Source organism: Megalops cyprinoides, chromosome 13, assembly GCF_013368585.1.
Source record: "Megalops cyprinoides isolate fMegCyp1 chromosome 13, fMegCyp1.pri, whole genome shotgun sequence".
Lineage (NCBI taxonomy): Eukaryota > Metazoa > Chordata > Actinopteri > Elopiformes > Megalopidae > Megalops > Megalops cyprinoides.
Window position 1 is genome coordinate 2,412,501 of NC_050595.1, and position 24,689 is coordinate 2,437,189.

The 24,689-nt window shown below is 51.5% G+C and overlaps 1 protein-coding gene across 2 annotated transcripts in view; it reads left to right on the plus strand.

Annotated features, from left to right (window-relative positions):
- Nucleotides 1-24,689, plus strand: part of elmo3 (engulfment and cell motility 3) — a 26,426-nt gene extending 1,737 nt beyond the window's left edge. The window contains exons 3-20 of one of the 2 annotated variants that reach the window (XM_036544016.1): nucleotides 432-504; nucleotides 1,970-2,020; nucleotides 2,725-2,894; nucleotides 4,849-4,948; nucleotides 5,037-5,188; nucleotides 6,663-6,741; nucleotides 8,321-8,371; nucleotides 8,889-9,011; nucleotides 9,357-9,479; nucleotides 10,100-10,204; nucleotides 10,889-10,997; nucleotides 12,279-12,415; nucleotides 18,323-18,486; nucleotides 20,232-20,344; nucleotides 21,461-21,565; nucleotides 21,798-21,877; nucleotides 22,320-22,400; nucleotides 22,605-24,689. In XM_036544016.1, the coding sequence (XP_036399909.1) occupies nucleotides 432-504; nucleotides 1,970-2,020; nucleotides 2,725-2,894; nucleotides 4,849-4,948; nucleotides 5,037-5,188; nucleotides 6,663-6,741; nucleotides 8,321-8,371; nucleotides 8,889-9,011; nucleotides 9,357-9,479; nucleotides 10,100-10,204; nucleotides 10,889-10,997; nucleotides 12,279-12,415; nucleotides 18,323-18,486; nucleotides 20,232-20,344; nucleotides 21,461-21,565; nucleotides 21,798-21,877; nucleotides 22,320-22,400; nucleotides 22,605-22,817 (2,029 nt within the window). In that variant the 3' untranslated portion in view covers nucleotides 22,818-24,689. Of the gene's footprint in view, nucleotides 1-431; nucleotides 505-1,969; nucleotides 2,021-2,724; nucleotides 2,895-4,848; nucleotides 4,949-5,036; nucleotides 5,189-6,662; nucleotides 6,742-8,320; nucleotides 8,372-8,888; nucleotides 9,012-9,356; nucleotides 9,480-10,099; nucleotides 10,205-10,888; nucleotides 10,998-12,278; nucleotides 12,416-14,209; nucleotides 14,321-18,322; nucleotides 18,487-20,231; nucleotides 20,345-21,460; nucleotides 21,566-21,797; nucleotides 21,878-22,319; nucleotides 22,401-22,604 lie in introns of those variants that run through there. The other variant, XM_036544017.1, reaches the window with a different exon arrangement.

Sequence of the window (24,689 nt, forward strand, 5' to 3'; positions counted from 1 at the left end):
TTAGAGGCACTGTGAAAGCAGAAATACGCTGTGGTCTGGGTGCTGAACTCCACACCTTAAGGTCACCTTAAGAGTTTAATTCCCCGCTGTGGACACCCCCAAGCCTGTATCTTTGAGGAAACAGCTTCTGTGAGTTGCATTTATGAGAATGTCCTGCACAGATGGTGTAGCCTGAGAATATTATTTTACATTTCCATTAAATATAGACAGAAGAACATTCAACCTTTACAAACTAGCAGTTTACACCTCTGGACTCTCACCATGAGAGTTCAGGTTGAGTACCTTGCCCAACGGCCCAACAGGAATTGAACTGGCAACCTTTGGGGTGTAAGACCTCTCCCTTACCGCTATGCCACACTGCTGTCGCTCATGGTCTCTCAGTCATGCACGGATAATGTTTGGCTACACATCTGTTCTTGCTCTTTGTGTAGCTGGAATCTCCCTGGCCCTGATAACTATGCCCTCCAGTATGCAGACGGCATTCAGACCTATATCACTGAGTCGGTGAGTGAGCTGATATCTTGCCCTGTGGGGGATTTTTGTGTTGAACACTGGGGGAAAATGTTTTGTTTGAAAACACTTCTGTTGATAATAACCTTGGCAAAATGTAGGGTTCCGTTGTCATGACAATGGAACAATGCACTAATGGTATAAAATGAGTCACTAATGCCCTTCTCCCACTGTAGAGCTGGAATTGTGTACAGGGAACATTAATGAGCTAGTCTGGTTAAAGGTCTGCTGTGGGAAAGGGGTACAGTGAGCCAGCCTGGTTCCAGGTCTGCAGTGGGAAAGGGGTACAGTGAGCCGGCCTGGTTCCAGGTCTGCAGTGGGAAAGGGGTACAGTGAGCCGGCCTGGTTCCAGGTCTGCAGTGGGAAAGGGGTACAGTGAGCCGGCCTGGTTCCAGGTCTGCAGTGGGAAAGGGGTACAGTGAGCCAGCCTGGTTCCAGCTCTGTAGCTGGAAAGGGCTGTGTAGGTACTGCTGATGAGGGCAGGTATCTTGCCTGTCTGCAGCAGGAATCTGTGGTATCTGAAGTATGTGTTTGGGGCGCTCGGTGCAGAGCATGACTCTGTGTGTGTGTGTGTGTGTGTGTGTGTGTGTGTGTGTGTGTGTGTGTGTGTGTGTGTGTGTGTGTGTGTGTGTGTGTGTGTGTGTGTGTTTGAGGGAGAGGCGATAATAAGCTAAAGCACAGCTCGACAGCAGCAGCTGATTTCAGCAGGCTGAGGCTAGCGCAGTACGGGCGAGTGTGGACACGAAACACATCTGCTCACACACCATCTCTCCCCTCTGTCCCTCTCACTCCCTTTCTCCCTCCTCCTGCTCCATGTCCCTCCTCTCTCTTTTTCTCTGTTCTCTGTCTCGCTCTCCACTCTTCTTTTTGCCCCCACTCTCCTGTTTCTCTCTAGCTTATTCCCTCCTCTTCCCCCTTCTCCCTCCTTCCCTCTCCGTCCCTCTTCCTCGCTCCCTCTCTCTCCCTCTCTCTCTCTCTCTCTCTCTCCCTCTCTCTCTCTCCTTCCCACCCTCCCTCTCTCTCTCTCTCTCCCTCTCTCTCTCTCCTTCCCACCCTCCCTCTCTCTCTCTCTCTCTCTCTCCCTCTCTCTCTCTCCTTCCCACCCTCTCTCTCTCTCCCTCTCTCTCTCTCCTTCCCTCTCTCTCTCTCTCTTCCTCTTGCTCCACTCATTGAGTCATGCTTTGCTGCACTTGCACTCAAAAGGGGGGAGGGAGTGCAGAAGTGACGGTGGTTGTGTGTGTGTGTGCATGTGTGTGTGTGTGTGCGTGCGTGTGGTTGTGTGTGTGCGTGTGTGTGTGTGTGTGTGTGTGTGTGAGAGTGTAATGTACGTCTGCGCATGGACAGACAGACAGACAGACAGGTAATCTGGTTAACAGCAGTGACGCTGGGCCTGTCACCACTGCAGTGGCCTTGTATGTGTGTGCAGCTGCAGCTGCTCATGTCTGTCTCTGTGTCCCAGAACCGGCTGGACATCAAGAACGGCAGCATCCTGCGTCTGACCAAAGCGCCGGTGAGTCCCCATACTGCCCGTACTCACAGCCGCAAGCTCCCAGCATGCTCTCTGGTGCCGCCACGGCCCTGAGAGGCCCGCCCCTCCTCCCTCCCTGAAACAGATTCACACCTGACTGTGGAGGAATGGCTCCGTTTGGAGGAAACAAATCTGCAGGAAATTCTGATCACACACACACACACACACACACACACACACGCGCACACACACACGGTCAGGCCTGCCAAATCCCAGCCTGGCAGAAACAAAGGCATTATTGTGGGTGGTGAGTGTGAGGGAAATCACCTCGGCCATTTCTGTAACACAGAACACGCTGTGTGTGCCGTCAGGTGAAGGCTGGTGGTGAAAGGGGGGGGGGGTTGTGTCAGTGAGAGACGAGGGAATTGTGGGAGTGAACACACCTGCAGTGACAGGAATGAAGCCTGGGGGCAGGGAGTTAACGTACACGCTCAAACATCCACAACACACACACACACAGACAGGGCTCTCTCAAACATTTACACACAGATACACACACTGCTGTCTCAGATTTTCGAAAGCACAGTCACACACACACAGACATGCCCTTATAAGAACACACAGACTTACGGACAGGTGTGTGTAAATGTTTGAGAGAGCAGTTTCTGTGTGCGTATGTGTGCGCGCATGCGTGTGTGTGTGTGTGTGCGCGTCTCCATAATTGTCCGTTTTTGTGTGTGTTTCAGGGGCGCTGTGCAGAGGACCTCTATAAGGGCATTCAGAGCTCGGATTCGGGGGTGCGCTGTGACTCCCTGAAGCAGCTGGCCAGTGTGTCCACTGATGTCACCTTCGCCCAGGAGTTCATCAGCCGGGACGGGCACTCCCTATTGGTGCAGATCGTGGAGGAAGCCAACGAGTATGTGCCACGCCCGGGGTGGGGCAGAAGCAGGGGGTGGGGGTGGGGCGAGTAGGAGGGGCGTAGCTGGGACACAGGCATACAGTCAGTCATTTGCTTGTGTGTGCCAGTACTTCTCAGTCTAGCCTCAAGGCACTTAACCTACCGTGGTTAAGGTCTGCCTGTATAAATGGGTAAGTACAAGCTGTTTCCGTTTTCCTGGACATGGGTGTCTGCTATGCAAATAAATGGCAGTGCTATTGTAAGACCTGTTTAGCGTTGTGTGGCTGTGGTTTGGCTGAATGAGAGGTGTGAAGCACATGTGCTAAGAATGAAACTCTCACAGCCAGCTGGAGAGCTCTGACCAGCCTCAGGTCTCCCATCCCTCACAAAATGAGTGAAACTCACTAATATCCTTTCCCACTGTAGAGCTGGAACCAGGCTAGTTCGTTATACCCCTTTCCCACGGTAGAGCTGGAACCAGGCTGGCTCATTATACCACTTTTCCACCATAGAGCTGGAACCAGGCTAGATCAGTATTACCACTTTTCCGCCGTAGAGCAGGGACGAGGTGGGCTCTTTTCTCATTACCCCATGCAGCTCTTGTGATCCCCACCTTCAAAAAAAGCAGCTATGATTTTTCCATCAAATGTGAAAAAGCTTCATGTTTGCATCCCTGTCTGTAGTTATGTTGCCGGATTTCTGGTGATTCACAGTAGGCAGGTGTTAGTATGTCATCATTTCCCTAAGGAAACTCCTCCGCGGCCCTCAGTCCCAAGTCATATAGCCCATGGGACCATGTGCTAAACACGGAAGCCTTTCCCTTCTGCTTGCCTTGAAGCTGCTAAAGCGTGATAGTGGAAAAGAGGTGTTAGTGAGCCAGGCTGGGTCTTGGTACACAGTGGAACGGAGGAATGATACACCAGCTTGCTCTCAGCTCTGCTGTGGGTAAGCGTTGAGAGACCGCTCCAGGGTGTTGAGTTCCAGTCTGCTGAACACCGCTCGGCTCCGCTGGACAGGAGCGCGGTTAAATGTTTGCTCGTGAAAGGGTGGGTTCGGCCGCCGTGAGATTTGTGTGGAATGCACATGTTAGAAAGCTTCCAGCCCAAGCACTAATGACTTAACCATCTCTGACTTCTGACTCCGATCTTCTTTGCAGAGGCTGTGTATCTGTGCGTGTGTGTCTGTGCGTGTGTGTGCCTGCTCATTTTAACAGAAAGTGAGAGCAAACAGCCGAAAGTCTGTCCAAGTCCTCTACAGCACATAGGCTAACCTCAGCTTCTGCAAGTTAAAAATACTGCCCAGGATTTTTTTTGCTCATGTCAGCTTGTAGACGTTTTTATTCTTAACGCTTGCCTGTGAGAGTCCTCTCAGCAGCCAGGGCTGTGGAGGTTCCCTGTGGGTCCTGCCGATGTGGGGCAGGCTCTGTGAGTGGAGGGCAGTGTGTGTTAGAGGTGGGCTGGGGGTGAGATATAAACTGATTAGCCTTCCTATAGGGACACATTCCATTGCTGTGTGTGAGAGAGAGGGAGAGAGAGGGAGAGAGTTAGTTAGGAGCATGGAAGAGGGGAAAAAACCATAGGATGTTACTTTTAAATAAGCGAGTTTGATGGTTTGTAACAGGAGACTGAGTAGGTCTCTTGATGGAGGTTACTAATGGCACTTTAGTGCTTTGTTTCACTTGTTTAACTTTTTAATGTAACATTTTTGACTTGGACACCAGTGTTCAGACTCGCTGTCAGACCGGTGAAACTGATCCAGTTCCCTGCATTATTGCCTCTATAACATGTTCTGAAGGCGATCGCAGATATATTAGCTGTTAACTATCACTGGCCTTGCAATTTCACACAGATGAAGAGGTACAGAAGTGATGTGCTCGGTGGCGGAGAAGGGGTGTTGGAAGGGTGGTCTGTGTGCAGATGTCAGTGTTCCCTGTGCTGATGTCAGCATTTCCTGGGTTCTCTGTCTCCCTTAGGGTTCCTCTCATTATGACTCACACGCTGACCGCCTTCATGGAGCTGATGGATCATGGGATTGTGTCCTGGGAGAACCTCTCCTCTGTCTTCATTAAGAAGGTATCGCTCACGGTATCCCTCTCCGTCCGCCCAGCGGGCCGGCTCGGTCCAGCCCCCCGTCTCTGACCGGCCCGTCTGTCCTCCTCAGATCGCCAGCTTCGTTAACGCCAAGGTGCTGGATGCGTCCATCCAGCAGCTGTCCCTGGCCATTCTGGAGAACATGGTTTTGAGCAGCAGCAGCCTGTTCCAGCTGGTCAGGCAGGAGGTGACGCTGGAGAGGCTGATCACCCACCTGCAGGTGTGAGTACTGACCCAGAGCGGCGCGCTCCACGCACAGAGACGCACAGAGACAGAAACACACGCAGACACAGAAATGCACACAGAGACGCAAACGGAGACGCACTCCATGCACACACACAGATGCACATAGACATAGAAATGCACACACAAATACACACAGACACAGAGACACAGAGACAGAGACACACACACAAATACACACAGATACAGAGACATACACACAGTCACATAGACATAGAGACACGCACACGCACATACACAGAGACATACACTCATGCATGCTTGCACGCACATATGAAAAATGGAATAGAGATGGAATCCAATCCTGTCGACTCTCCAAATAAGGAACTCTCTCCTGTACAAAGCCAAGCAGCAGTGTCCAGATCAAATAAAAGCCAAATGACTCACAGACGCCAGGAAACGCACTCAGACTCGAGCCCTCGGGGGCCCTGAAACCCAGGAAATGGGTCCCTTCTTCCCCTCTCTACTCTTCTTTTCTCCCTCTCTTCCTCTCTCTCTGTTTTGCCCTCACTCTCTCTACTTCGTCCCTGAATCTCTCTGAATCTCTCTGAACATAACAGATCATATCTGGACCAGAGGGCGAGTGTGATCTCAGGATATCTTAAATCTTCCTGAGGACAAATTCAGCAAACATATACGTGGGTTGTGAAAGAGTAGACACTGCAGTTTCTGGTTCCAGCTTGGGTGGGTAGGTACATGGCCACGTTAATGACATCACTTCCTCTCTGGGCACACACTACTCTACTTGGCAGTTTCAGTTCAGAGATTTCACAACAGCCCGGCAGGACTGCAGCGGCGGGTTTGCAGTGTAACTGAGTGCCGTTTGGACGCTCACAGATGTGAGCGGGGCGTCCAGACCGTGCCCGCGGGGCCTCCAGTCTGACACGCTCTCAGGGACTGACTGTCAGATCAAAGCCCGCTCAGCCTGGCCCGCTTTCCAGGTGTGACGTTACAGGGTTGCCTTGGCACCGCTGTGTGTGTGTGGCATCGGTGGAAGCCTGCCTGATCGTGGAGCTCTCATTCTGAGGGTGTGTGTGTGTGTGTGTCGCTCCTGCCTCTTTTACACCCCCCCCCCCTTCCCCCGACTTAGCAGCAACTCGTCAAAATCGCCACCACTGCCCAACTACAAGGAGGTGGTGTGAGGAGGAGAGTAGGGGCCCCCAGAGGGATCAGTGGTAGTGCTGGCACCTGCTGGCCGATGTGAGCTGTGGCTTACCTGGACCCATCGCACTGCTCTGCCTCGCTTGACCTCGCTTGAGAGAGTCCTGGGTGTGACTGCCTATAACATGCTCAGGAGTGGTGATCTTTCTCTCTCTCTCTCTCTCTCTCTCTCTCTCTCTCTCTCTCTCTCTCTCTCTCTCTCCCCCTCTCTCTCTTTCTCTTTCTCTCTCTCTCTCTCTCTCTCTCTCTGTCTGTCTCTCTCTTTCTACCTCTCTTTCTCTCCTCCTCTCAGGACCAACCAGCAGATCCAGACGAAAGCCATGGCCCTCCTTATGGCGCTGCTGCAGACGGCAGGGGAAGCAGACAGACAGGTACACCTGTGTGGTGTCTCTCTGCTCACACCTGTGAGGTCTCTCTCTGCTCACACCTGTGTGGTCTCCCTCTGCCTAGACATGTGCGGTCTCTCTCTGCCCACACCTGTGCGGTCTCTCTCTGCTCTCACCTGTGCGGTCTCTCTCTGCTCACACCTGTGCGGTCTCTCTCTCCCCACAGCAATGTGCGGTCTCTCTCTCCCCACACCTGTGCGGTCTCTCTCTCCCCACACCTGTGCGGTCTCTCTCTCCCCACAGCAATGTGCGGTCTCTCTCTGCCCACAGCAATGTGCGGTCTCTCTCTCCCCACAGCAATGTGCGGTCTCTCTCTCCCCACAGCAATGTGCGGTCTCTCTCTCCCCACACCTGTGCGGTCTCTCTCTCCCCACACCTGTGCGGTCTCTCTCTCCCCACACCTGTGCGGTCTCTCTCTCCCCACAGCAATGTGCGGTCTCTCTCTGCCCACAGCAATGTGCGGTCTTTCTCTCTCCCCACAGCAATGTGCGGTCTCTCTCTCTCCCCACAGCAATGTGCGGTCTCTCTCTGCCCACACCTGTGCGGTCTCTCTCTCCCCACGGCAATGTGCGGTCTCTCTCTCCCCACGGCAATGTGCGGTCTCTCTCTGCCCACAGCAATGTGCGGTCTCTCTCCCCACAGCAATGTGCGGTCTCTCTCTCTCCCCACACCTGTGCGGTCTCTCTCTCCCCACAGCAATGTGCGGTCTCTCTCTGCCCACACCTGTGCGGTCTCTCTCTCCCCACAGCAATGTGCGGTCTCTCTCTGCCCACAGCAATGTGCGGTCTCTCTCCCCACAGCTGTCTCCTCTCTGTCTCCTACTTGCATGCTCTCAACCGCAGTCGTCCATTCTTCCCAGCTGCGCAGTCTCTTGGGCAGCTATCCAGTCTTACTCAGAGCTGCGCAGGAGGTTAGCAAGGGAGAGCTACCCCAGGGCGCTGAAAGGCACCCCTTTTCTCCCTGTTTATGGACACAGGGGCTTCAGTCCCATTGAATCGGGGCCCTTGTTAACGCAGCCCTGATTCTGAGGAGGTGGATTTGTGAGCGCTGCAGCCAGCTCAGTCCGGGCTGGGATTAGTCAGCTCTGCTTACTGTAAGTGGCGCTGGGCTGTGTGCGAATCTCTACTAAATCTGTCAAAGGTGATGACTCAGCACCCTGACCTCCCCACTCCCCTGGTTCCTGTGTCTCTCTCACCCCATTAATTTGTCAATAGGACATAATTCTCACAGTTAACGGCACAGTTGCTTTTACGGAAACTGCCTTGTATCACATGAACTGGTTGGCCCCCCTGATTTAACGTTTAGCTTCTGTCCAAGTCTGGTGTTTACTCTGAGAGAGGCTGTTTATAAGTAAACCTAAGTGCTGTTTGCAAACTATCAAGCGAGCCATGTGCCTGGAGTCTAGTTCTCTTATGAACAGCAACCTTGCTGCCACCTTGTGGCAGTTTTGTGTTACTGCAGCTGCAAGATCTTGAGCATTCACTGGCCTTGATCAACCCAGTGATTTATAATCTGAGATTTTAAAATAAACTGTTTTCACTGTGTTTTTTTTTTTCACTGACAGGAACTTTTTGAATTCCTCTTGAAGAAAAATGTACGTCAGTACATTTACAAGGTAATAAATACTCCTGATTACTGCTGAGTCCGTTTGCTTTGCTACATTCATTAGCGTAGCTCTGCACTTCTGTCTTCAGTGTCTAATTTATGTTGCTGTGAGTGTTTTACTGTACAGTGTGTCTCGGAAGAAAGGAAAATGTCTTTCAGTGCAGTTTCCTGCAGCACAACCTGTACTTTATCCAAGCAAAGCATGAAAAAAGAATGCTAAACTCACAATTGAAATTGCAGTGATTTTTCTTTTCAGCTTGCCTCTGTTTAGTTTAAATGGGTAAGAGCAGCATGAGAACTGTGAGCTTGTTTCAGCTGTCCTTCCTTCCGTTTGAAGGTTCCGTGGCTGTTTTTTCAGGTTCAGGTGAACAGCTCCTGACGGTCCTGGCTTGCATTTCTCAGGTTGGGGTTGAGATGGGGAGGGAGGGAGTTAGCTGGGAGATGGTTGTGTATCGCGTGAGTGGGGGTGTGTGTTGCCAGCCCCCCTCTCCGGTGTGTGTCTGAGAGCCTGCTCTCTCCACCCGCAGAACATCATCCACAGCTCCGGCTCCGTGGGGGACGAGATGGCCCACTACCTGTACATCCTGCAGTCTGTCACCCTCAACCACCTGGAGCCACGCATGAGGACACCGCTGGACTACTACAACCAGGTGAGCGGTCACCCCTGACCCCTGACCCCGGACCCTCTGTCTGAAAGGCAGCAGGCCTCCTGGCAGTGTCTGTGGGCTGAAAGTGTGATGTGGTGTTGAAGGAGTTGGGCTTATGGAGGCTGCAGGTTCAATGCCCACAGGGTGCTTATCCTGAATTACCTCGGTAAATAGATGACACGTCGAAATGTAAGCCACCTGAGTCATTCCTGATAAAGAAGGAAACGTGTAGTGTAATGTAATGTGTGACTCGTGCCTCACACCTCTGTCTCTCTCTCTCTCTCTCTCTCTCTCTCTCTCTCTCTCTCTCGCTCTCGCTCTCGCTCTCGCTCTGGCTCTCTCTCTCAGGAGCAGAGGGATAAGCTGCACAGCCTTCGCCAGGTGGCCTTTGAGACGGAGAGTGAGAACAGCCTGAGCACTGAACGCAGACGCTCACTCTGCGCCAAGGAGTTCAAAAAGCTGGGCTTTTCCGTGAGTCCTCTATGCATCCCGCTCTGTGACTCTACAGATCCTTTTATTGACTCCAGATCCACGTGTCTGTCACGTCACATTTCTCTCTTTCTCTGTCTCTACCTCTGTGTTTCTCTTACTCCAGCTCTCTGTGACTCAGTGTCTCCCTCTCTGCCTCAGTGTCCCTCTCTCTGTGACTCAGTGTCTGTCTCTGTGCCTCAGTGTCTCTCTCTGTGACTCTGTCTCTCTGTGACTCAGCATCTCTCTCTGTGACTCAGCATCTCTCTCTGTGACTCAGCATCTCTCTCTGTGACTCAGCGTCTCTCTCTGTGACTCAGCGTCTCTCTCTCTGTGACTCAGCATCTCTCTCTGTGACTCAGCATCTCTCTCTGTGACTCAGCGTCTCTCTCTCTGTGACTCAGCGTCTCTCTCTCTGTGACTCAGCGTCTCTCTCTCTGTGACTCAGCGTCTCTCTCTGTGACTCAGCGTCTCTCTCTCTGTGCCCCCTTCCTCCACTGCAGTTCACTTCCTTGTTGCTTGTTGTGTGCAGTATTCTTTCAGAAAGCTGCTCTTACAGGAGTTGCCTGCAGTGAGCCTGCAATGTCCTCATTGCTAAGCATATGCCCTCCCTTCGCTTGCAGAATAACAGTAACCCAGGCCAGGATTTGATCCGAACCCCACCTGGATTGCTGGCCCTTGACACCATGACCTACTTCGCCTCCCGCTACCCCGATGCATATAGCAGGGTAAGACAGAGAAAGAAAGAGAGAGAGGGAGAGGGGGAAGGAGGGAGAGAGGGTGGGTGGGAAGAGAGGCAAACAGGGTCTTAATTGTAAAGAAAAAGGGACCATAGATTGCAGAAAGAGTGAAGTCCCTTATGGTAAAAGAGGTTCCAAAAAGGCGGCGGTTAGCTGGAGAATATAAAAAATGCCTTTGTTTTGAGGGGCAGAGCACACTAAATGGGACTTCTCCTCTTTCAGTCTTTGATCGTTTTCACTTCTGTTTGTGACCCTCGATTTTCAGGAGCACCTTTTAGAGTTCTCACGTTCCCTTTGAACTTTTTTGTTAGGTTTGTGTCTGTATTTCTTCAGAAAAGGTCCAGCTGTCTGTTGACACTGGGTTGCTTTAGATTTTCAGAAATTCAGTTTTCAGAATTTCAGAAATTTTCAGAAATTCAGCCATGCTAGTGCGCCTTGTGGACCTTCTGGAGGCTAAAGGAAATAAAGTTGTAAAGTGGAAAAAGTTCTCGTGGATTGATTGTACTTTATTCATAACAAAGCACTAAACCTTGTCTATGGCTCTCTCCCTCTCTCCCTCTCTCCCTCTCTCTCTCTCTCCCTCTCTCTGTCCCTCCTCTCTCCTTCCCTCTCTCTCCACCTCCCTTTCGCCCTCTCTCCCTCCCTCCCTCTCTCTCTCCCTCTCCGGTCCAGTTTGTTCTGGAGAACAGCAGCAGGGAGGATAAGCATGAGTGTCCTTTTGCTCGGAGCAGCATCCAGCTCACCCTCATTCTGTGTGAGATTCTGCGCATTGGAGAGCCCCGTGAGTCAGGGGGTGGGGAGAGTGCGTCTGTGTGTGTGCCTGTGCCTGTGTGCCTGTGCCTGTGCCTGTGTGTGTGCACGCACGCGTGTGTGCGCGCACTCGTGTGTGTGCGCACGTGTGTGTGCGTGCACTCGTGTGTGTGCGCACGCGTGTGTGTCTGTGTGTGTCTGTCTGTGTCTGTGTGTGTCTGTGTGTGTCTGTGTGTGTGCCTGTGTACCTGTGCCTGTGCCTGTGCCTGTGTGTGTGCGCGCACGTGTGTGTGTGTCTGTCTGTCTGTCTGTGTCTGTGTGTGGTAGGGGTGGTATGTCTGAGAGGCAGGGAACTTTTCACTCATACATTGTTTTGAGGCTGCATCAGTTCAGATAGGGCAGGACTCCTGAGTCTTTTCAGGATACTGGGGTCAGTAGAGTTAGTAACTCACCTGAGAACAGAGGAGGCTGAAAGGGGGAGGAGACAGATGGGGGTGGAGTTTTGGAGCTGTGTGGATTGGCCCATGGGAAGTGGGTGGGGTTATGGGAGGTAACTGGGCTGTGGGCTGGTTCCCCATCCCGCTGAGCTCTAAATCTATTAGCATTGATCCAGCCGTTAACTAAATATTGATCCGGATCAGACATCATTAACAGTGTCTGCTCTCTCATGTGGATTTGGGATGTTGTATAAGTGTGCACTCTCAGACACAGGGATACAAGTAATTGTGCTTAAATACATTATTTGACTTAATTTGAGATCAGTATGCAACAAATCAGACGATTATCTGAACAAGTCCCCCGAATATGTTCAGTTGGCTAATGTTAAGAATGACACGTTAAATAATCTTTTTGTTGCCATGAACTGCAACACATTTCATCTGCAAAGAATTTACCGCAGAATATCTAAAATGGTTACATTACATTACATTACATTATTGTCATATGGTAGATTCTCTTATACAGAGTAATTTCATAGGTTACAGCTTTTACATGTTACCAATTTTTACAGCTGGGTATTAACTGAGGCAATTCTGGGGTAGCACCTTGCCCAAGGGTACAGCAGCAGTTCTCTGGTGGAGAATTGAACCAGCAACAATTCGGTTACAAGCCCTGCTCCTCACCACTATGCTACACTGCCGCCCGTGTCAACTGTGATATAATGGGAAATCACACTAAGCTCGCTATCCAGCCTCAGTGATTAAGGGAGCTGCTGGAATGAAAACCAGCGGGATGTGAGTTTGGAGATGCTGGTCCGTGTGAACCGGGCTGGTCTGTGTTTGATTCTCACGGCCTGCTCTGTCTCTCTCCCCAGCCTCAGAGACTGGCTCCGACTACCACCCCATCTTCTTCTCTCAGGACAGCCTGCTGGACGAGCTCTTCTGCATCTGCATCCAGCTGCTCAACAAGACCTGGAAGGAGATGCGGGCCACGCAGGAGGACTTTGACAAGGTATGAACGGTGCGGGCTGCGAACACATGACCCTCCCGGTGTCAGGGTGGCCACAAAATGCCCAAGAAAAGGTCCCGTGATACAAGAGGGGAACGGAATGTTGGTCCTCAAACAACTCTATTTGGGTGTTAATTTTTTGAAAATGCTGAGAATATACTTTTCGTGCATGAGTGGATACCTCTTTGCATGCGCATGTTGTGTTACGTACACTCCTAGGTGTATTTAGCAGGTTGGTTCTGTTCAGAGGAACTCATTTCTTATCCCCGTTTCTTGTGTTCTGGACACCTACTAAATTTTCCGTCCAAGCAAATACAGCAGAACAAAAATCAAATCAAGTTTTAATATAAGCTGAGATACCATCATGTTTGTTTTAGCATGTAACGCAGCTTAATTGAGTTTAGTTAGAATAAAACTATTTAAGTGGAGTAAAATAGTGAAAGACACTCAGAGGCTAAAATAGAAGGGAGCCTATATGATTTATGTTATGTATAAATTTTAATAAAATTTTAGGCATGGATGCAGGGCACACACAGCTCATGTGGGGGAGATTAGTGCTGTGAGTAAGAGCTAATCATCCCCAGACTCACCTTCCTGTGATTCTGTACGAGGAGTGAAAGGTGGTGTGTGTCCTTGCACACTCTGCCCTGTGTGTGTGTGTGTGTGTGTGTGCGTGCGTGTGAGCGTGTGTGTGTGTGTGTGTGCGTGTGTGTGTGTGTGTGTGCATGCGTGTGAGCGTGTGTGTGTGTGTGTGTGTGTGTGTGCATGTATGTGGTTTTCGCTCTGCTCAGGCCCAGGCTGAAACTGAAAGAGTCCTGCAGCAGGACTCTGGCCTGGTTGTGAAACTGCTTCAGAAGAAACGACTCTGAAGTCTAGACAGGGAAACCGAGACATTCTGAGGCCCTTTATTTGGTGGCGGGGGTGGCGGGGTGATTGCTTTCCCATTCGGATTTTAAACCCAGCTCTGATTGGTTTAGAGTGCTGTGCCCCCACAGAACAAGGCTGACCCCCTGCTGTATGCCTGCAGGTAGAGAACTGCTTCCGGGTCGTAACGGCCCCTGACCTTTCGACCCTGGGCAGGCAGGGTGTAGCCTGACCTGCAGGCTGGTCATTGTGTGTGCAGACCTCTCTCTCCCACAATGCCCCCCCCCCCCCCCCCCGGGCAGGAACAATAGATCTCACGGCTGTTTCACAGGGGCATTAACGCTACAAAGAGAGAGCCTCCCGCCGGCACAAACGCTCTCACCCCCCACGCGCAGAAGAGAGGGAGAGGGGAAGAGAGGGAGGAGAGGGAGGGAGAGAGAGAGAGAAGGGGAGAGAAAGAGAGAGAGAGAAAGAGAGAGGGACGGGCCACACACTGACTTTGTTACATCAGCACTAACACACAACAAAAACAAAAAAACCCCTCTGCTCCAAAACACAAAGACGTGAAACATTCAGGCTCACGCTGAATGTATAAACACACACACACACACACACACACACACACACACACACACACAGGCGGTTCGGTAGGAGTCTCCCTCAGCGTTTTACAGAGGGCCAGGAAAGCAGTGAGTAGACAGTAAAGTTGTGGGAGGGGCTTAGCTGTAGGAGGAGCTTGTGTGTGGGAGGGGCTCCGGGGAGGATAGTGACAGGAGGGTAACTGATAGTCAGTAGTTGCTTTGAAATCAAACCCTTTGCTTTTTCCACCATTTCAGAAGCGGTGCTTCAGTAGCTCTGGCTCTCTGGTCATTTTCAGTTTTGACACTGCGCTGCGCTTGTGTGTACCGGTCGTGAATCAGGGTCAGTGCAGACCTATGGAAAAGCTGGCACTGGGATTGCTTCTCTCGTAAGGATCAGTTTCACCTTGGAGCCGTAGGAGGTTTGCGTGAGGAAGGCGTGCGTGTAGGAGCACTGAAATGACAGGTAGAGTACATGGGGAAATGCTCTGTGTGTCTGTAAATCACTCCTCTCTCTCTCTTCACTGCTGACTCTTTACTGTCCTTTCTCTCTCATCTCTCTCTCTCCATTTCTCTCTGCTCTCTGCTTCCTTTTTCTCTTTCTCTCTCAATCCTTTTCTTACTCTCCCTTTTTCCTCTTTCTCTCTGTCTCTCTGTCTCTCTCTCTCTCTCTCTCTCTCCCCCTGCTGTTAATCGCTGCTGGCAGATCGGCCACACGCCGATGTCAGCTGGGGGCCTGAGGGGGAGTGTGTGTGTGTGCGTGTGTGTGTGTGTGTGTGCGCGTGTGTGTGTGTGGAAAGGGGCGGGGTTGGCTGTGTCACTGGCTGATGCAGCTCTGGGATGTGGTGGTAGGGTTGGGGGGGGCGGTGCTTTTTTCCCGGGGTGGGTGTGGGGTCTCTGTGGTAGCAGACGCCACTCTACGCCGCGCAGAGTGCTGGAGGAAGCAGGGGCAGCTGGCTCCTCAGCGCGGCGGGGCGAAGAGCAGCCAGGTCTGGGGAGGGAGACTCAGCGAGTGCCAGGGCCGGTCTCATGCACGCTGCAGGATCAGGGAGTACGCTTACAAAACACTCAGTCAGGACCAGATCACCAGGTCTGCCCCGACAGCGGCGCAAAGGTGATTCTCTCTTTCTCTCTCTCTCTATCTCTATCTCTTTTTCTCTGTCATGTCATTCTTTCATCCCTCTTCCCCCCCTCTCTCTGTCTCTTTCTCTCTCCCTGTTTCTGTCCTGACTTGGTTGCCAATTTCTGTTCTGCTTGCGGGCTATACCAGCAGGAGACCATATGGAGGTTAGTGTTTGTGTGTGTGTGTGTGTGTGTGTGTGTTCCTGTCAGATGCACTATATGGGGATGGTCTTGTGCGTTTTATGAGTGTAGCACTCAGTCCTGTCTGGATATTTGTATGTTGTGAAGCGTAATTCAGTGTAGCGCTGTTTAGAGTGAGGAAAGGAAGAGTTGTACAGTGTAATGTTCTGTAGCACACTGTGATGGTGTCCTAGGCTGTAATCGGTCTGATCCCATCATGTAGTGGTAATTAATAGTATGGCGTGATGTAGTGTTTAACAGTGTGTAGTGTATCCTGGCTGGCAGTCTTACTGAGAATGGGGAAGTGGTGAAACTGCCTCTACCACGATGCTCTGGGGCTTTTGCTTTTACTGTAGAAACATTAGTGAGTTGTGTGACCTGCTCCATCAGACTGGGTGACCGATTAAAGCTCGCAGTGGTTAGACTGGGTGAGAGTGTAAAGCTCGCAGTGGTTAGACTGGGTGAGAGTGTAAAGCTCGCAGTGGTTAGACTGGGTGAGCGGGTAAAGCTTGCAGTGGTTAGACTGGGTGAGAGGGTAAAGCTCGCAGTGGTTAGACTGGGTGAGAGGGTAAAGCTCACAGTGGTTAGACTGGGTGAGAGTGTAAAGCTCGCAGTGGTTAGACTGGGTGAGAGTGTAAAGCTCGCAGTGGTTAGACTGGGTGAGAGTGTAAAGCTCGCAGTGGTTAGACTGGGTGAGAGGGTAAAGCTCACAGTGGTTAGACTGGGTGAGAGTGTAAAGCTCGCAGTGGTTAGACTGGGTGAGAGTGTAAAGCTCGCAGTGGTTAGACTGGGTGAGAGTGTAAAGCTCACAGTGGTTAGACTGGGTGAGAGGGTAAAGCTTGCAGCGGTCAGTGTGTTGTGTGGTAAGCTGGTGCCACGTTGCTGCTCGGGCTCGGTGTAAAGGCTTGGCAGAGACTGCATCACGGCACGAGTCCTTGCTGACGGGGTCTGTGGGAGAAGGTCTTGGGATGACGTTCACACGGCAGCCGTTGCCTAGGAGACAGCTGACTGGTGTCAAAGGGATGGAGAGGGAGGGAGGGAGGGAGGGAGGAGGGGAGGGGTGGGGAGACAGGTGGTTATATCTCATTGTTGTGCTGCTCTGGGCTGGATGCAGTTTGGCTCCCCCCCACCCCCCCTTTTTTGACACTCGCCCCTGATTGTTTTCCCTGTGCAGGAGGTGAACAGGGTCGTGTGGTGACCTGGTGCATCAGCTTCGCTGAGTCCATTAGCAATGATGGGGGGGGTGAGGGGGTGACAACAGAGGCAAAAAACATACTCTCACAAACTGCCCTGTGCGCGTGTGTGCGCGTGTGTAATAATCCCCAATGTGCTGAAGGAGCTTCTACCAGCCTTTGCATCACACAGAGATATTGATATCCTGTACTGTCAGTCTCTGTCACCCCCCTGCCCCCCGCGTGTTATCAGCTGAAACAGTCACAATCAATGTTGCTGCATACGGCTAGCCACACAGCAGCGTCCCATACACACAGGTCTAACGAGGACACCAGAGACCGACCGCGGAGTTTGCTTACTGTTTCGGCGTGGAAACTTCGCACCGAGTGTTTTCAGTAAACCCATGTGTAGAGTGTAGAGAGTGTAGAGTGTAGAGTGTAGAGAGTGTAGTGACAGCACACCAAGCCTGTTTTTCTCCTGACCGAACAGCGCCATGCACTTTGAAACTGTGGGCCCCCTCTTCCTCTCCCAACTGCCCACCCCTCCACGGGACCAGGGCGCTGGTCTGGTTTTGAAATCAGGGAGGTGTGCGGTGTCACCTCCTCAGGCCTCTGTGATTTGGGAGACCTGCGGTGCAGCCTGATGCTGCCCTGAAAGCTTGCAGAGCGCTGTACAGAGCACAGAAAGTCACCATCTGCCTTTCCCAGGCTACCTGGCCATGGCTCTGCCCGTCCGCGTGACCGTGGCTTACAGCGGAGGCTGTCTGCGGATGGATCGTCATCCTCGTCTCGGAGTAAATCTGAATAAATCACCCTGGTGTTAACTGTGTGATTTCAGCCTTTCGCTGAAGCCCTGCGTTTTGCCTCTTGTTCCGCGCGACTCTGGCTGCTCTCGGCTGGAAACGCTTACGCCTCGGATAAATGCTGCTCGTGCGTCAGCTCTTGACGTCACTGAAGGGCTGCTTCAGAGAGGTGGTTGTTGTCACTCATAGGACCTGACACCTAATCCCAGGTTTGAAGCTGAGCAGTGATTTCAGGCAATGTGGCAATGTGGCAATTTTCCTGAAGAGTCATGCTAAACAGCAAATGTGGAATAATGAATAAAAACAGTAAATTATCATTTTTATATGTGGTATTAACGTTAAGGAGTTCAGAACTGTTACCAGGTGTTTGGACACGCCCCTCGCCCCTCGCCCCTCACCCTCTCGTCCCGCAGGTTATGCGGGTGTTTGGACACGCCCCTCACCCCTCCCCCTCTCGTCCCGTAGGTGATGCGGGTGTTTGGACACGCCCCTCGCCCCTCCCCCTGTCATCCCCCAGGTGATGTGGGTGTTTGGACACGCCCCTCACCCCTCCCCCTGTCATCTCGCAGGTGATGCGGGTGTTTGGACACGCCCCTCACCCCTCCCCCTCTCATCCCGCAGGTGATGTGGGTGTTTGGACACGCCCCTAACCCCTCCCCCTCTCATCCCTCAGATGATGTGGGTTGTGGACACACCCCTCACCCCTCCCCCTGTCATCCCTCAGATGATGCGGGTGTTTGGACATGCCCCTCACCCCTCCCCCTCTCGTCCCTCAGATGATGCGGGTTGTGGACACGCCCCTCACCCCTCCCCCTCTCGTCCCGCAGGTGATGCAGGTGTCTGGACACGCCCCTCACCCCTCCCCCTCTCGTCCCGCAGGTGATGCAGGTGTTTGGACACGCCCCTCACCCCTCCCCCTCTCATCCTTCAGATGATGCAGGTGTTTGGACACGCCCCTCACCCCTCCCCCTCTCGTCCCGCAGGTGATGCAGGTGTTTCGACACGCCCCTCACCCCTCCCCCTCTCATCCTTCAGATGATGCGGGTGTTTGGACACGCCCCTCACCCCTCCCCCTCTCGTCCCGCAGGTGATGCAGGTGTTTGGACACGCCCCTCACCCCTCCCCCTCTCGTCCCGCAGGTGATGCAGGTGTTTGGACACGCCCCTCATCCCTCCCCCTCTCGTCCCGCAGGTGATGCAGGTGGTTCGGGAGCAGATCACTCGGACCCTGTCCAGTAAGCCCACCTCTCTGGAGCTTTTCAAGAACAAGGTCAACGCCCTGAACTACAGCGAGATCCTGAAACTGCGTCAGACAGAGCGGCTGCACCAGGAGGAGACCCTCGCCCCGCCCGTCCTGTGAGCCTCACACCCGCCCCCAGAGGGCGCTGAGCACCGCGATCCCTCACGGGGGTGTTTGTGTGTTTGGAGTGCTGTGCGTTTGCTTGTGTGAGTGTGTTACTCATTTGTGTGTAGTCATATGATGACAAGACTGCTGGAAAAGCGGCCTCGCCAAGGCAAGCTGAGTGGCGAAGATATTATTGTTATATTGTTTATGTAATATTTTACCACACGGCGATTGTTACGGCCAGACTTTTGCCAAAGGTGACTACAGGCAGTCACAGGGCAGTTTGCAGGATAAATATTCTGCACATAAAAGTACAACAACCCGGCTACTCACTCTTCCGTGTTTGATCCAGCCAGGCAGAAGACGCAGCGGCGAGTGCTTCGGAGTTCTAACTGGCTGAACAGTATTTATACGGATCACAGAAAAGATAGTTGGAGAGATAGCAGTGCACAGGAGTTTTACACAGAGTGGTTTGAGAGAAGGAAGAAGGTAATGTGGAGTAAAGAAAAGTGGAGATCTGGAGATCGGTGCGCAAAAGAATGAAATAAAACGGTGGGGACCGGCCAGTCTGCAATAGACCGTCGGACCGGCTCCACCGTCCTACCCAAAACAACAAAACAAAACTAGGAAATAAACTCGACAAAAAATGCACCACCGTCTCACGAACTTTACACATAAAGCTGCACTTAAACACTAAGTGAGAAAACAACTAAATTCGCACAATATACCACGCTGGTACTCACTCTAATTCCCCGACAACTGTGCTTGCCGCCATAGACATTTAAAATACCTGAGGTGCACACCTTCGTGCACCTGTGACCCTGATGTTACGTGACCCATAACCCCTACTTCCGTGCACCCTTTACCTGAAGTCATGTAGCATACCCGTAACAGCGATCACAATATCCCTTTTCATCTCTAAAGGGTTAAGGGCACGTAGCTTATGCCACCCCTATGGAAGTTTAAGGTGGTGCCGTTGTTTGCTCATCTGTATTTGTCACTAAACAACCAGCCCTGTATAATCCTTCCCAGCATGCACTGCGGCCCAATCAGGTGACCCAGGGCGTGGGCTGCTTCAGAGTTGTCACTGCGTAGTGGAATTTCACCACTGAGCGTCGGAGAGCGTTTTCTCGCGGCGGGGGGGTGGCAGGACCTTAACGCAACGCGGTCGGGGGCGTTAGAGAGGCGGAGGGAAGGGGGCTAGCTACACACCTGTGACATTTATCAATAATGCATCACACGGCCCGCGGGGGTGCAGCCTGTCGCCGTGACATCATCTTTCACTCTCTGCTCAACCTCACGCTGACATTTAAAGAGCCCCCCCCATCGCCCCCCGCCTGTCACTGACCCCGCACACAGAGGAGAGAGGCGTGTTTACTCCACACACATTTACTTTATCAGCTCTGTGTTTACGCACTGTGTGTGTGTGTGTGTGTGTGTGTGTGTGTGTGTGTGGGTTGATGGGTATGTAAGGTTTATCCTCATCATTGCCATCATCATACATCATTATTATTAGTTTATTGTCTATTTATTTATAGAGCCAAGGATAACTGTCACGTCAAGTGGGTCTTTAATGTGTCAGAGCTTTGTCCACGTGTGTTTTTGTGTGTATGTATGTGCATGCATATGTGAGTGTATATATATATGGCTATATGTGTGTGTGTGTGTGTGTGTGCGTGTGTGTGACTGTGTGTGTGTTTGTGTGTGTGTGTGTTTGTGTGTGTGTGTGACCATGTCCATGCGTCTGTCCCCGCAGAGAGCTGAAGGAGCGTCTGAAGCCGGAGCTGCTGGAGCTGATTCGGCAGCAGAGGCTGAACCGCCTGTGTCACGGCACGCTCTTCCGCAAGGTCAGCAGCCGTCGCCGGCAAGGTGAGCCCGAGCGCCCTCCCGCCTGCCGTGACTCCACCCTCCCATCCGCCGCGACTCTGCCTTCCCATCCGCCGCGACTCTGCCTCTCCGCTTCTCAAAAGGGCGAAGTCTGCTTTTCAAAATGCCAAGTCCATTTTTTCAGGCTTTTTCATATTTTTGCAGCTTTTCCTATTTCTTTTTTGTTTTTTACTTTGCCCATCTGCCAACAATATACATACGTAAAGTAACACAGAATTTTGCCAAAGGTCCCCGCAAACGTATAAGCATTCGGTAATGAATGCAAAGTGAAAGCAGGAAGTAAAGTTAAACAGTAGCTCACAGTCGGCTGTTAACGTGTGGTTTTGTGAAACTGTAGGGTCATTTCTTCAGTGCTGAGGTCACGCACCAAGTGCAGACACACACACAGCGTGACGCACAGTTAATTTTCACTTCCTGCATAGTGTGGCTAAATGTCAATCAATATGGCAACCTTTGCTTGTGCCATTCTGCCATTGTGCAGAATTAAGGGCACTGATGCCTGACCACACTGTGATGTTTCAGAGACTGCTGTGTTGCTGGTATTTGGTCAACCCTGGCGGTGGGGTTTGGATGAGGCCCTGCTAACAGAAGCATGAAGAAGCTGCACTTCCCAGATCGTTTGCACGACAGCTCCGTTACTGTGGGCTGTTATTGTCATGGTGACCACATGCACAAGACTAGCCTCGCTCGCCAGTCATGACTCAGTGCTGACCACTCAGTCTGGTGGTGACAGCCACACTCTAAACGGAGATAATGTATGCGGAAAGGCCAAGCAATCAAAAGCAGCGGATGGCTCACCCACCCAATCAGTGTGCAGTCTGTGTTTCTCATTACATAAGGGGGAAAGTGGGTAAGAAGTAACACTCTTCTCTGTGTTCTGGGCATATTTATCTCGGATAAAGACACAGTCGTCACTAGAGGCAGGGAAGGTTGTGAGACTGAAGCAGGCCTAACGCAAAGCAGATTGTTGAAACTTCTCAGCTCTTCTCTCTCTCGGTCAGTTCCAAAACCTGAGGCTTCCACCAGAGGCTGCTTTTACATAGAAAGGATGGGTGGGGTCTTTCACACATTGTCACTGCTTGCGATTGGCTGTTTCAGATAAGCTGTGGTACTGCCGCCTCTCGCCCAATCACAAAGTCCTGCACTATGGCGACGTGGACGAGGACACGGACACGCCCCCCATCGAGACCCTACAGGAGAAGAGTAAGTGGGCAGAGCCAAGACAGCCTGTTCCTGCAGTGATGCATGCTGGTCATTCATCTCACCAGGGCTTGGAGTGAAATGTCACCTGTGTCCTTTTAACCCAATAATTAATCAAATGAAGTACTTATAGTGTTATTAACAAGCAGCATGTGTTGTACTCCAAGGCTGGCTGCCCATGTCTGACACTGTCAGTCCCTGTGTCATTCTCTCTCCCCTCTTTTTCCTCTCTCAGTTCCTGTGTCTGACATCAAAGCGCTGCTGACAGGGAAAGACTGCCCACACATGAAGGAGAACAAGGGCAAACAGAACAAGGTAAGAAGGCCTTTAATTAACACACACACACACACACACACACACACACACACACACACTTACATACACACATACACACACACACACACACACGCGCACACACACACGCGCGCACACATGCGCGCACACACACATACGCACACACACACACACACACACACACACACACGCGCACACTCACACGCGCACACACACTCACACACACTTACATACACAGATACACGCTCACACACACTCACACACACTTACATACACAGATACACGCTCACACACACTCACACACACTTACATACACAGATACACGCTCACACACACACACACACACACACACACACACACACACACACTTACATACACAGATACACGCTCACACACACTCACACACACTAACTCTCTCTGACGTGGATTGTCTCTGATAGCTTGGGGTTGTATTTTTCCTCAGGAAATGCTGGACCTGGCCTTCAGCATCACATACGATGTGGAGGAGTACAACCTCAACTTCATCGCCTCCTCCAGAACTGACGTGAGTGTCAGCGGGACACTGCTCCTCTATGCGTGTGTGTGTGTGTGTGTGTGTGTGAAAGAGATCCTGCCGCTGCATGTGCGCATACACTGTCCTGCTATTTCTAGCTTGGTTTGTGTAATTGTGCCTGAAATGTTGTGTCCTCTCCCTCCCTCTCTCCCTCTCTCTCTCTCCCTCCCCCTCCCTCTCTCTCTGTCCCCTCAGTTCTGCCTGTGGACAGACGGGTTGAGCGTGCTCCTGGGAAGAGAGATGACCAGCGAGTGCATGCGCAGTGAGCTGGAGATCCTGCTGTCCATGGAGATCAAACTCCGCCTCCTGGACCTGGAGAACGTCCCCATCCCGGACAACGCGCCCCCGGTCCCCAAACCCCCCAGCAACTTCAACTTCTGTTATGACTTCAGCCAAACGGAACAGTAGGATCGGCAGAGAGGAGGCGTGGCCAACGCAGTGGGTGGAGCCATGTACATAGTAAAGAGTGGTCAGATGAGTGAGAGGGGGCGGAGCTGAAGAGGTTATGAAGTGGCCGTATGCGGGTGAGGGGGCGTGGTGACCTGGAGTGGGTGGAGCTTTATTGAAGAGGAGGGGCAGTGTCTGTGCAGTTCTGTTAGTGGACTTCTCGGTGGGTATGGTCACAGAAACAGGTGTGAGGCGAGAGAAAGAGGTTTTTGGCTGCAGGAGTGGTGGAGCTTCAAGGACGCAACTTTACTTCAGTTACACAGATGATAGGTTTTATTTTTCTTTTTGTATGACTGAGGCCTGGATACACTGACTACATTTGAGCCCAGAAATATCAGCACTGACTGCCACAGACACAGTATTGACTATATTTTACATCCAGCCAGCTCCACCCCTTCTGCCCACTGTCTCTCTGCTCATTGCTTTATTAATTTCATTTTTTTGGAGGGTTTTAATTTTTTTTTTTCTTTTCTATATGTTTGAAATTGGTTGGTAAATTGCTGCAGTGTTGGGTGGAATGGTACAGAGCCGCACTCTCAGTGTTATCAAAAGACTAGAGAGAGGAAGGAAGAGGAAACCAAGGTCCCCATAAAAGGCCAGTGTGAGTAACGCTTCTTCTGCAAGTTCATCCCGGCTTCAGCTCGGCTGAGTCCGACATGGAGATCGTCTGGAGAGTGCAGAATTTCACAGGTCCAGGACTCCCGGCCCACAGAGACCATCACCCTACCCACAGACCCCAAGGCGAACTTTCTCATGTGAGACCCTGAAAACGCAGAATTCCCGGTACGTGGAGCTTCAAGGCAGGAAGCCGGTCTCCTTGCAAGCCGAGAAAGAGCCAGCGGATTCCACTGAAATCTCCTAAAAGCTCCTGCTTTGCTTGTCTCAGAATGGAGAAAGTGGAGTGTGTCGTTTTAAAGTGGTTAGAATCTTTGGCTTCTGATTGTTACAGATTTCATTGCAATAAGTGACCATGTTGAATTTGGTGAGCTGTGGTAAGCAGTGAACAAAGCATATATTAGGCCTCTGTACGGCATGGTACATGGTTTGCTAGATATAACTAGATATAACTCATAACTATTATGTGCAGTCTTGAACATCGATGCCATATAATTTTGTGCAATATGTGTGACCAGACAATGAGCTGCATAAGATGGTGGTCCAGATATTTCACAGGGAGCAGGCTGTTGGTGCAAATCCTGGACACAGTTCAGTTGCTGCACCATTTGCTGCACCACAGACACCCTGTAGCAGCGGTTCCTTGATGACAGGGATCACTCCTTTTGCAACCCCTTTAGATAGACTTTGTTCTTCTTGAAGCATGTACTTCTCAAAAGTGTTTCACTGTTGAGAAAAATCCCTCTACACCACTAATAAGCACACACACACACACTCTCACTTGGGTGCGTGTGCACAGACACACACATGCTAACACAAGCTAAGGGACAGCTTCTCTCCAGTACCATTCTTAAAGCAACACTTAACATTCCCACAATGGCTGTGTATCACTGTGGCAGCATTATGGCAGCGATAAAAGGTCACAGTAATGGGAGGAATTTGTGCTGTAGGCTATTTTGAGAGAGCTGTTTTTCTTTTTGTGCTGTATAATCCTCTAAAATGGTACCTGTGTTTAATGCTTTTGCACTGACCGTGCATGGCACATGGTGTGTATTTCCAGGACTGACAGTGAGCACATCTCATCCTGGGGGTCAATGACCTCGGCAGAGACGAGTCTGGAATGATTGGTCATCGCTGTTGGCATGGCAACCCGTTAATGGCATTTCAATCGAATAATTCCTCAAGCCTGAGCGGCAAAAGTGAAAGACAAACATCACC